The 12516-nt window shown below is 39.1% G+C and overlaps 1 protein-coding gene across 2 annotated transcripts in view; it reads left to right on the top strand.

Moving 5' to 3' along the window:
- The window catches only part of kcnh3 (potassium voltage-gated channel, subfamily H (eag-related), member 3), a 154811-nt gene that overhangs the window by 133721 nt on the left and 8574 nt on the right, over positions 1 to 12516 (top strand). For both annotated transcript variants that reach the window (XM_044131139.1, XM_044131140.1), the window contains exon 11: positions 7988 to 8202. In XM_044131139.1, the coding sequence (XP_043987074.1) occupies positions 7988 to 8202 (215 nt within the window). The remainder of the gene's footprint in view (positions 1 to 7987; positions 8203 to 12516) is intronic.

Below are 12516 nucleotides of genomic sequence, written 5' to 3'. Positions count from 1 at the left end.
AAAGATCAGAAAGGACATCTGTTCTTCAGCGGTTTAACGGTGCGGTAAAGATTCATTGATTTCAGAGATTTTTGCACCAGAGTTGCCAACAAGTATTTTTGGTCTGCTTTCTAGAGCAGATACCGTAGTACACGTGAAATAGGACAAAACTGACTAACTTGTAACTTTTCAGCAAGCTATTTGTTAATGTTGATAAAAAGTACTTGCTCTATTGGCAGGTTATGATTTCACTTATATTTTCCCTTGTTATTAGTGAAATAATTTGTCAGTGCAACCAGTACCTGTTTAAAATCAATATTAAATAATTATTTACTTAAAATAAGCTCTAGTATGTTTTGGTGAAAGTTACTTGTAAGTTAGTTTGGTTCTATTTCAAGAGGAGTAAAATATTTCCCCTCTAGAAAAATGTGTCCTAATGTTAAACACATAAACAAACAAAAAGAAGCTAAAATCCTTTGTTGGGACATGATGACACTCAAGATGATAGAAAATTATTCGGGTACATCGGCCCTGATAAGGACTCTGTTCTATCTTCAATGAATAACTAACATTTCATATTTCCTGTTCCTTTAAGGAGTGATCCAATGAGATCCAGCAGTGTGTGTTTGTATATGTGTGTGTGTTAGATCACCAGCTATATTAAGCTGAGCGTTTCGTGGACCGCAAAAATAAAGGTGGTCTGTTGGTGCAATGATGGTGGTTAGAATAATTTTTGCAACACCTCGTTCGGTTTCAACCCTGACTGCTCCAATGAACAGTTGGTGATGAAGGAGTGAGGAGGAGGAGGGTCGTTGTGTAAGCTAACAGGGAGGGCAGGGCTCAAAGCAAGCTGCTGAAAAGCTGCAGTTTGCTCTCTGCTGCTGAAAGGCGTTATCACCCAGGTGGAGCCGCACAGAAAGAGTCGCAGCTTGGCGATTATCCTCCAGGACTCCTGTTAGAATCAGCAGAAGATGGTGCAAAGGCTGATATTGCATCTACTAAATGATTTTAAAAAAAAACAACTGAGGTATTATCATCTCCTGTTATGGTCTCTTTTTAGTGCAGCACTTTACCGTCTCTCTGCTAAAGGACCCTCATCTGTCCAGTGTTGATGTTACACACTAGTTTGATGAGATTTTAAAACAATTTTTAATTTGTTGTGTTTTTTAGGGGAGGGTTTACCAGTAAGGGTCAGAATTTTCACTTATATCTGGACAAACAGTGGTTGGTGCTCTGCAGAGGAACCATCATCATGGTTCTGGCATTAATCTGACATATTATTTTCTGGTCTTATTGTGAAATTTAGCAAACTTCTTCTGTAATTTTCACATCAGACAAATTCAGGGAAATCTGGATGGATCTAACTTCCGACAGTGAGAATAAAAGGTGCGTGTGTGTGCGTGTGTGTGTGTGTGTGTCTTTTTACTCTTTGTATGTAAACTTCTGGTTTCAACTGAAGATCCATATCTTGTACATTTTTCTTTCTCTAAATGACCCAGCACGTTTCTTCTAATCATGCTGTTTTTAATAACCATACGGCATTATTTGTCTTATCATGAACTTCCATCTAAAGAATTAATCAAAGTGCTGAAATTCTGAGAAAAGGGCCGAGATTCTGATTCACCTTTACTATTATTAGAAAACAATGCTTTGGGAATTGAAATGTTCCTCTAATGTTGAATTTAATTTACAGCTGATTAAATTCTACAACATTATGAGAAAAATTAGCCAGCCAGATAACCTTATCTAATCAGTCAGGTTTTTGAAAATGAAGATTGTGGAGGCAGAACAAGTCTAAGACTTCTTTAGAACAATATGTTGAAAACTTTTACTTATAATAGAGATATAATAAAATAATAGAAGCTAGAAGATCAATCTGATCAGGTCAGAGCTTCATAAAAACTGGAGATCAGAACTAATTACTGCATCTCCACTTAATCACTTCAAAAAAACCTCACCTTTATCCAACATTTAGTGTTGAATGTAAAATCAACAGTAATATTGTCTCACTGAAAATAATCCAATTGGAGGCGGTATGTTGAGATGAACTATTGCTGCTGCCAAAACAATGATGTCTTTAGCTGCCGCTGGTGAAAATCTAAATTAGTTGGGATGTGACTAGGAACCTTTGTAAGGCTAATCCAGGAAGCAGCTTCCCTCAGCCAGAGCCGTGTGGATGAGGAGAAAACAGAAACAACAAACTGGGGATAAGAGAGGAGCTGAAAGGCCTTCTTATGCATTCATGGCTGGAGCAGATGTACATGTTTATACAAAGGTCATCATGGATTGGAATAATGAGGTGGACTTGTATTTCTGTGTGTGGGGGGCAGAGGGGGTGTGACCAGGTTTTTGATACTTGTGGGGACCTTTTTCTGGTCCCCATGAGGGGAAATGATGTTGGGTTATGGGTGATGGTTGGGGTAGGAATAGACTAGTGTTGGTTAGAGTTTGGGAAAAGAGTTGGTGTTAGGCAAAAATGCAGTTAATAAAATGGAAGTGAATATGAAGACCTCAGTTTAAAGCTGCAGTGTGTAAGTTTTATAAAATATAGATTTTTGACATATCTGCTGAAACTGTCTCTATGCCTTGACAATATGGTAGGAACCAGATAATCTGTTTTAAAAAAGGCTGCTAGAGTAGCTCCTAATGCTACATTAGCAGAAACTGTTTTGAATGCTAATGCTAGTTAGCATAGCTAATGGTGACGGACAAATGGTTTTTCTGCAACGGTAAATTTCTTCTATTTCTATTAGCACATTTAGCAGCGAGTACATAAGGTTGATTGACAGCGGTAAGCCCCTCCTCCTGGCTCTGATTGGTTGTTTTTGATCAGTAGTGGAGGGTTTCTTTAGACAGCAATAGCAGCTCCAGGAGGAATCCTTTCACTGATTGTCTCACATTTTACTGTCACAAGATACTGGCAGTTTCAACATATGTCAAATATATATATTTATTTTATTTTTTTTATGAAATTTTATTCTGCAACTTTAACAAAAGTACAGTGAAGTGTGTGTGTGTGTGTAATTATAAAGTGAATGAGTTTTTCCTTGAAACACCAGGCCCCTCAGCCTGTATTTGATCTGGCGCATCAACAGGCAGTATGTGTTGCGATGCAGCTGTTAATAATAAATAGATGTTGCATTATTGAAACAGAATCATTATTATGAGAGGACTGCAGAGCCCAGGAATCCATTGGCCTTGTTCGGCCCGGTGGACAGACTGTTCTTCCAGGAAGGATCTACTTTCCTGGTTGGTAACCAGAACCCGACTCTCTCCTTCTCCAGTCATGCATGTCGAAATGTTTCAGCGCCACGACTCAAGCGGCATTACAGGTAGTCGAGCATTTTTATTTCTGCTGTTAAATATCAATAAATCATCAGGGATTTATGATCACCTCCAACAGGTGATTGTTGGTCATGGTCTATGAAACAGAGAAAACCAGGGATCCACAAAGACCTCATTTAGAGAGTGAAATGAACCAATTAAAATGTGGAAGCACGGCACACCACCTGTCTCTTAATTCAGATAGCCGCTGGCCATATTGGTGCTTTTCACTTTTTAATATGCTGCAACGTCAGTTCAAGCAGAAAATCCCCTCGACTGTCTGCCACACCTGGTAAACGTCTAGGTAGCAGCAACCTCCGAGCATTTTAGTTTCCACTAGAAGGCTGTTACTAAACGCTGAAACCTGAAATGTACACAACTCCTTGGAGCTTTCTAGAGCTGCAGATCAGAGGTACTGTATGTCTGGAGGAAGAATAATGAAGCTGAAAAGAACATGGTGCTGCGTTTAAGTGTGGCGGTGCCCCTGTCGAGCTCTGGGGCGGCTCGACTTCCTTCCAGATTATTTCACTTACAAATAGGGAAGAATGTTTTGTTTTGTTAAACTAAAGAGTATTTCCCGGTGGAACTGGAACTTTTTTATCCAATGACTTGCTGAAAAGATACCGGTAAGCTAGTTAATCGGCTGAGCTCTACAGAATATCATTCACAGCTGGTACAGTTGTCTGTTATTACATGTAATGTGATTTTCATCTAAAATCATATGTAATCTTATTGTGAGGTGATTGTAGCTATTAAAATCTGTTTGGTTGTTTATTTTGATCGTCTTTTTTAGTTTGGAACTTGAGTCTGAGATCAAGTTTCTATCTCTCTTGTTTTATTTCAAACGTTCTAACATGTTTGTACTAGAAAAAATATTTTTTTAAAAATTCTAAGATTTTGTGTTTGTCACAAAGAGGCTTGTCCTGAGGGGGTTGAATAAGAACGGGACAGCAGAAGCACTCCCCACTCTTTTGTTGTTGTCGTTGTTGTTTTAATTCATTTGATGAATTAGCTGTTTAATTACATTACGTGTTTGTATGTTTTTGGAAATGAAGCAGATTTTCAGTGGAGCTGTAGCTGTTTGAAGTCAGAATAGCTTCTTGAAGCAGTGATCCAATCAACAGCTGGGCTGATATTGTATTAAATATTGAATTTAAACCATGATGAAACATGGACCAGGAGCAGGGCTTGTGATGTAACACCTCCAGCCGCCTGTCAATTTGTGCCTGAATTAACCTTTACTTTGACCATCACACTAAATCACAAGTATGACGCTGTGCATTAGTTCAAGCTGAATTAACAGCATGTGACACCAATGAAAACACTGACCTTTTATTCTCTGACACCCCCTGCTATCTAAGATGCATTACATCTTTTGGATATATCTATTAGAAAAGGCGAGGTAGATAGAAACAAAGGAGAACATTCCTTCCAAAAAAAAAGCAGCTTTAGGAAAAAACAAGTAAATTTTGGTCAAAGATTTGCAAGAAAAAAAAAAATCTAATGTTTAATGATAAATCCCAGATATCTCATAGAAAACACTTGGAAATTCCAAATTTCTTAAGATTCCAAGTTTTTTTTTTTTTTCTTTTCAAGAAATCACTGAGACAAATCTCAAATTTGTGTTTTCTAGCAGATATTTTCAAATACAAATGTTTGTATTTGAAAAGTCAAAGATCTGCTAAAAACAACTTAGAAATTGGAGATTAATCCTAGTGAATTTCTGAAGATAAAAAACTTGGAAATTTGAGTCAACACTGACAAAAAGTCAAAAGTTTTCCTGAAAAAAATCATAAATTTTGATATCAATCCCATCATTTTTTAAAAGAAAACGTTGTTACATTTTGGAGTTTGAAAAGTAAAAAAATTACTAGAAAAAACTCAAACAATTTATTAATTGCAGAAATTTTAAAGAAAAAAATCTAAATTTCTGAGTTTAAAACATTTAAAATGTTTGCGTTTGAAAATTCTACAAATTTGCCAGAAGAAAATCAGAAAGTTGTAAATTTCAGATTTTTAAACCCAGAAGTTATAACTGGCAAATTTCTGACTTTTCAAGAAATAAAATTTCCTTATTTTTTCTAGAAAGTTCCTGAAATTTCTGAGTGTTTTTAGGGCAGAAATGTACTCCTCCTTTCTTTTTTTTCTACCTACAATCGCTCCAATACTCCGTCATAGATTTGTCTGTGTGGGTCTGAATCTGTGAGTATTACTGTCCCGCAGTATGAACATTTCACTGCAACTGGTCTGCATTATATTCAATTTAACAGCAGTAGGTGTGAATAATTGGATCAGAAATTGGTCTTGAAAAGAGCAAAAGGAGCAATAAAAAAAAAGAAAAAAAAAAGAAAAAGATCCTGACAGTGATAATGTGCACCAGGACTAAGAATCACTGACACTGACAAAATGAACTTCTTTGAAAGGTTTTTGCTCCCCACCTTCATCGCTCTCACCTGCACTTCCCAAAACCAGACAGACGCACTGAAATGTCACTTCCGAGTAACATTTCATCTTTATTAAGAGCAACGCTTTCTGTCGCCACCGCCACCCATCATCTCCCTGAAAACACAACAATAGAGCGGCGGTGTGGGGGGGATGGGGGGGAGCAGAAATTTGAAAAAGACGGCGAGGCAGACGGAGATTATGTAGAGCCCGTCTCATCCGCCATGTTAAGAGCAGTGGTGGGTGGGGGCGCAGCAGCAGGAGGATGTGGAGGTGTTCACAGATGCTCCACTTCCTGATCCCCTCCCCTCTTTGGTTTACTGGTGTTAGTGTACACACACACACACACACACACACCTCATCTCCTCTCTTTTACCCTCCTTTCTGTCCACCTCCACACTCCTCCACCCGTCTGCAGTCCCTTCCTCGCCTCCTTCCATCATTTCTGTTTCCTCTCAGCTCCTTTTTCTTCCCCCTCCCCCCATTCTTCTCTCTCTCTTTTTTTTTCTCAGCCCCCACGAGTCTTTTGTCAGATTTTCTTCTTTATCCCAAAACTGTGGAGGCTTTTGTCTGTTTCAAAAGGCGTCCAAATTACAGGTTCCCCTTATAGACGGCGATACATTTCTGGTAATTTTATTTTTCTTTGTGTTTTTTGACATCACTCAGCAGATTATGAACAATCCATCTGAAAACCATGTTTATGGACCATTGATTAAAAAAAAATATTTTTAAAAAAGGCAGGAATGAAGAAATGACGGTGTGAGCAGCAGCTGCTGTGTCCATGAATAACACTGTAATTCCCCCTGTTTTCTTTTGCTTTGCTTTTTTTCTTTTTTACACATTTTTGAATTGACGGAGAAGACAGAGCTGAAAAGGAATATTAAATGGATTAGTTCTGAAAATGTTTTTGCGTTGATCCTGTTGCAGTGAGGCCACAGAAAACAGAAGGAAATCTGTTGACTAAAATCTCTTCTCTTTTTTTCCCTCTCTGCTCAGAGACAAAAGTGTGTTTATGTTTATAGAGTTATTATCTTAACAGCAGATCAAACCAAATGTTGTCTGATACATAAAATTGTGCACTGAAGAATTTCCCTCTGCTTAAAAAAAAAAACGTTTTGGTGCAGTGACCTTGAGAGACCAACCCCTGAGTGGTGAGCAGCAGCGCCAGGCTCCGGGGCTCCGGGGCTCCGGGGCTCCGGGGCCATCACATCCCTCTCAGGATGCTGCATCACAGCAGCTTGGTCTCATAGTAGCCAGTCTGCAAACATCTCTAATGCTTGTTACATGAACTTTTAAATTGTCCATCACAAGTAAAGTTCAGCAGCTGTGGAGTCAATAAAAAAAATATTGTTATTTTTTGCAGGTTTATTGTTCCACAAAAGAGCTTTAAAGTTTAGTAAGATAAAAATAAAAAACAATTTCAGCACACTGCAAAAATGAAAACTCTTACCACGTAGTTATGGTCTAACGTCTTAGGAAGCTTGAAATAAGAGAGAAAACTAACTGACAGGTAATTGTTCAGCAAGATGCAGGAGCTTGTTTTAAGTAAATAGTTTCTTAATATTGATGAAAATAATACTGGTTCCACTGGCAGATTATTTCACTTACAACAAAACATTTTTCCACTGTTATAAGTGAAATAATCCGAGACTTAATGAGTTATTGACTTAAAATAAACTCCTATGTCTTGCTGAAAAGTTACTTGTAAATTACTTTTGTCTCATTTCAAGCGTAATAAAAACAGAAATTAGACCAAAAATACTTGGTAAGACTTTGTGTCTGTACAAGGTGAGTGCTTGAAAACTGAAGTGAAATTTCTTGCATATGGACCAATAAAGCTGGTTCAACATAAAAAATGTTTAAAAAAATCACCATATTACACTGCTGCAGTCGTTATTTGCATGTGGGGGAATACTGATGGTGGTGTTGGTATTTATGGCTCATATAGGAACAAAACTCTGAAATCTTTTGTTCCTCTTCCATGGAATTGACTCCAAAATCAGCCACATTTGACTGAACTATCTTTCTTCGTTGAGTGAGTGAAATGAGTTCTCCTGTAGTGAACCAATGAATACAAAACTACTAGAAACCAAGATGTAGGGGCAAAAATGGAACATAGAGAACGACACAAATAAACCCCAAACAGCGAAAACCAGCCAACACAGAAACAGCTCTGAAGCAAACAGTCCCTCAAAGTGAAACTGGTTTTAACTGGTTTTTTGTTCTGGACTCATTCCGTCAGGCAAAGGAGATCTGATTGGTTCGGATTCCCTGACGAAGGAGCAGGTGATCAAGACGAACGCCAACGTCAAAGCGCTGACCTACTGCGACCTGCAGTACATCAGCCTGAAGGGCCTGCGCGAGGTGCTCCGCCTCTACCCAGAGTACGCGCAGAAGTTCATCAGCGAGATTCAGCACGACCTCACCTACAACCTGCGGGAGGGCCACGGCGCAGACGTGAGTAACCCCACCCACAGAGACCACCGAGCTAACAGAGGAAACAAACACCCGCTTTCTTTATTCAGGCTGGGGGGTTGTGTGTGTGTGTGTGTGTGTGTGTGCGCGTGGAAGTGGATGTTCAGTCCCAGTGAATCGGAACAACCCAGACTCTGATTTTTTTGTTGCCATGGATCCCAGTTACAAACAAACAGTTCAGGGGATTGTTGTACACGTCTGAACAGAATTTAAAATCAGACGTCTGATTTAAATGAATTCTAGCTGATGGCAACAATCATCTACACTGAAAAAACACAAAATATTATCGAGTAACTGACCTGAAGATGGACTGATTCATTCATTCATTCATTCATTATGAAGTTCTGTTCAGCTGTCTAATGTCATCCAATGGTAGTTTGTGACCTTTGACCTTTACGTCCAGAGATTTCACCTACATGAATCTTTTCCCATTAACATCCACTGTAGGTGTTGAAAATCCTAACTGGTTGTTATTGGGATTGTTTGGCCGGACTGCTGCACTGTAAAAACACAAAACCTCACCAAGCAGTTCTGTCTGGTTTCTATTGTAAAGATCTTCTCACACTTGAAATAAGACAAAATCTGACTTTCAAGAAACTTTTCAGCAAGATGTAGAAGCTCGTTTGAAGTCACTAAGTCCAATAATGATTTTTGAAAAAAGTACTAGTTCCACTGAGATTATTTCACTAATAACTTGGGGAAAATATCTTGTTATGAGTAAAATAATCTGCCAATAGAACTAATACGAAATAATATTGCACTAGACCAGAGGAAACTGGTCTGGTGAAATATTTGGTAATATCTCTACCAAATAAATAAAATAAAATAATAATGTCGGAAATGACTCGGACGAATCAGAGGAATAAAAACTGGTATTTCTGTTTAAACATATCCGCCGTGATGTGGAGAAAACCCAAAGAGAGGATGGAGAAAAGCCGTATCTGACCCTCATAATGCGGTTTGACACGTGCCTCCATTTAAAGTCCATGCCATCAAACACACACACACACACTACACACACACTGGATCCTCCAGCACTGCTGCTGCTGCTGCTGCTGCTGCTGCAGAGGGAGAAAAACAGACAGACCAGAATAGATGAGTGCTGCCGTTTGAAGCTCTCCTGCAGCTAAAAATAGAGGAGGGGGGGGAAGCACGGGTTCTCCCTGACTGGCTCTCCCTCCTCAGCTGCTGCTAAGATTGGATCCTGCTCGCTAAAAATAGAGCAGCCAGTCAGGGAGAAGATGAAGAGGAGAAAGGAGGAAGAACGTGAGCGATCTCGTTTCCTTTTCTCTGCACTGCAGTGGAAGCTTTGGTTTGTCTGCAGAGAAAACATCGCCAGCATATGTGCAATCTGCTGCACATGTAACCGGGCCGCGGCTGCAGATGTCTGTCATAAGCATGTGAAGAGAAAAAAAAAAAAAAAAAAGCTGCTACTGATTACCTGAGGGAAGCCTGCAGAGATGTCAGGCATGCTGACAGGTGTGAAGTCTGACTGATCCAAAAATATAACTCATTATGAAATATGACGGTGTATTGAAGCTGTTATACATGGAGAAAAAGGGGAGCAGTAGAATTCCACCAAAAAACAAAAATTGAGATTGAGCCCAGAAATAAAAAAAATAAAAAAACAACTTGGAAATTTATGTGTTTGAAAAGTCTAATATTTGCTTGAAAGAAGGTCAGACATTTTAATATTAATCAAAAGAATTCTGTTTGAAATGTAGAAAAACCCCTAAATTTTGAGGTTGATTTCAAGAATTTTCTAGAAGAAAACAACAAAAAAGAGCTACAAAAGTCAAACGTTTTCTACTTTTCAAACTCAAAAGTTTCTACATTCTTCTAGATAATTGCTGATATTATCCTCAAAGTTTCGGAGTTCTTTCTAGAAGCTTTTTTGCCCCATCAAGCTTTGACATTTTTTTTTGTGTTTTCTAGAAATTTTCTGAGATAAATCTCAAAATTTTAGAGATTTTTTTTGTGACGGAAACTTCCTCTTCCTTTTTCCTCTACGTGGCCGTAAAACGTCATCAGATCATTCGCAGCCGTCGCTCGTCGAGCAAATGAGTAACAATCTCTCAGTCCGATCTCTCCAGCCGTCCACCAGCTCACATCATCTCTCTTCAGCTTCTCTCCTCCTGGGCTTTTTCAGTCTCTGATTGATGAACATGACAGGGAGGGTGAGATCTGCCAGCACTCACACAGAAACATGAACAAAATCACGTTTTGTTTTTTGTTTTTTTCCCTGCTTGCAAGAAATGTGTGCAGAGTTTTCATTTATCTTCCCACATGCGGTTAGATCTCTGAAAAAAAAAGAGCTCTGTACACAAACCCTCACACACACGCACACACACACGCCTTCACATGGAGAACTGTACACTTATCACACCCACGCATCACACGGAGCTCCTTGGTTTCCCGCGGAGCTGCGAGCTAAGATTAGAAACAGAGAGCTAAAAATAAACCCGGCTGCCACAGAGGAGGAGAAAGAGGAGGGGGGGAAAAAAACGATAGAATGCTGAGCCGGCAGGGATGGAGTGGAAGGAGTGAGAGCTGATTAAGGGAAGGAGAGATGATGGAGGGGGAGCAGAGGGGCGATGGCCGAAAAAACCAGACGATGTGATGAAGGTTTGGCTGAGATCAGGGTGAGAGAGAACTGTTTTTACTTTTATACATTCAGGTTGTCTCATTGAGATCCGAGATCTCACTTACGAGTGAAACAATCATTCAAAACGATTATGTAATTATGTAATTTGACTCAATTACCTATAAGATAATAAAAATATGAGCTCAAACAAAAAAAAAGAAAAAACAAGAGAAACACGAGAGCCAATCAGGAGTTCTGATTCTGATTCTGGTTCTGGTTCTGGTTCTACGTGGTTCTATCCGGTTCTGGTTCAATCCGATCTCTCTGTAAAATCACCACAGAGATTGATGACTGACTGATGCAGTCGGTCTTTGGCCAACTGATTGATGGAGACAAGAGAATACGAGATGTTCTAATTAATGGAACCATAACTAGTTTCAAAATTCAGTCCAAACACTCAAACTGCTCCCAAATCAAACTTTGTCATTCGTCTTTATTCAAGCTGTTTATTATTTTCTCTCTCGTTTTCTGTCTGAACCTTTCAGTAAAGCAGCTTCGACATTTAAAACTATAAATAATTTCATTTGTACGTTTTAAAATCGTCAGCTGAAAAGCACTGCATGTCAAAATATATATATATATATATAATTTTTAAGAACTAAAACCACCATATATGTTGTGATTTCTTTTTGTCTACTTACTCAACAATAAGCATCCGAATGAAACCAATAATCAGATGTTCATGTAGGAACAAGATCTGATCAAATATTTCATTTTGTTCTCGGTGATAAAAACAGGATCTATGTCCGCCTTCGTTTTTTTTCCTTTTTTTTTTTTTTTTTGCTGTAGCAAGTTTTACTACAAGCAAACGCAGATCTGGGTGCACCGAGGTGTTATTTGGAGCAAGTCAGTGAGTAGATGTGCTCTTAGTTACCATGGCAACAGAAGGAAACCATAACACATGGGAAAGACAATCACTCTGTGTTGCGTCTCACGTTCTTGTGAGTAGATTTTGATTTAAACGTGGCAGTTTTGTCCAAACGCGGCGGATCAGCAGCGGGCATCAACGTCGCTCTGCAGGATACAGGCGAGTTTTACAGACAACCACAGTGACCTGAAAGGAGCAATTTCAGCTGTCTGTCAATCTGGGAAGGGTTCAAAGGTCATTTACAAACAAAGTTAGGTCCAACTTCCTCACAGAGACAAAGATTACTCAGGAGTGAAAAGCTTTTTTTTTTTTTTTTTTTTTCCAGCCACTGATTTTTCCTGAATGGACTTCCAGCAAACTCACCCCAAAGTCACAACGTGCAATTGTCAGAGAAATTGTTACAGGGCAAAAACATATATCTAAAAATGTGGAGCTCCATGTTAGACTCTGAAGGAGTCACTCAAACAAAAATGAACTGAAATGTTTTGTGTTTGGAAGGTTTGCTTCTCTTGTAAACATTATGGCATCAACATGTGGTTTTGTAAAGCAGCTTTGAAATCAAACACAAAACTTTAAGAACTTTACTGCAGTTAGAGTTTGTATCTTTAAGAGGATTTCTTGTGTTCCTCTCACCTTCCTCTGCCTCCGTCAGAGGAAAGTGGACCCTGAGAAATGCCCAGCGTTCAGTACGGACCACCTGGACGCTCTCTTCCTGCTCTGCACTGACCAACAGAAGGACATCAGCCAGATTAAGGCACCACTCGCCTCAGAGCGACCAGCCTGA

This window comes from Gambusia affinis, linkage group LG11 (genome assembly GCF_019740435.1).
Source record: "Gambusia affinis linkage group LG11, SWU_Gaff_1.0, whole genome shotgun sequence".
Taxonomy (NCBI): Eukaryota; Metazoa; Chordata; class Actinopteri; order Cyprinodontiformes; family Poeciliidae; genus Gambusia; species Gambusia affinis.
Note: the sequence above shows the minus strand (reverse complement) of the source record. Positions and strands in the feature narration are given on the sequence as shown.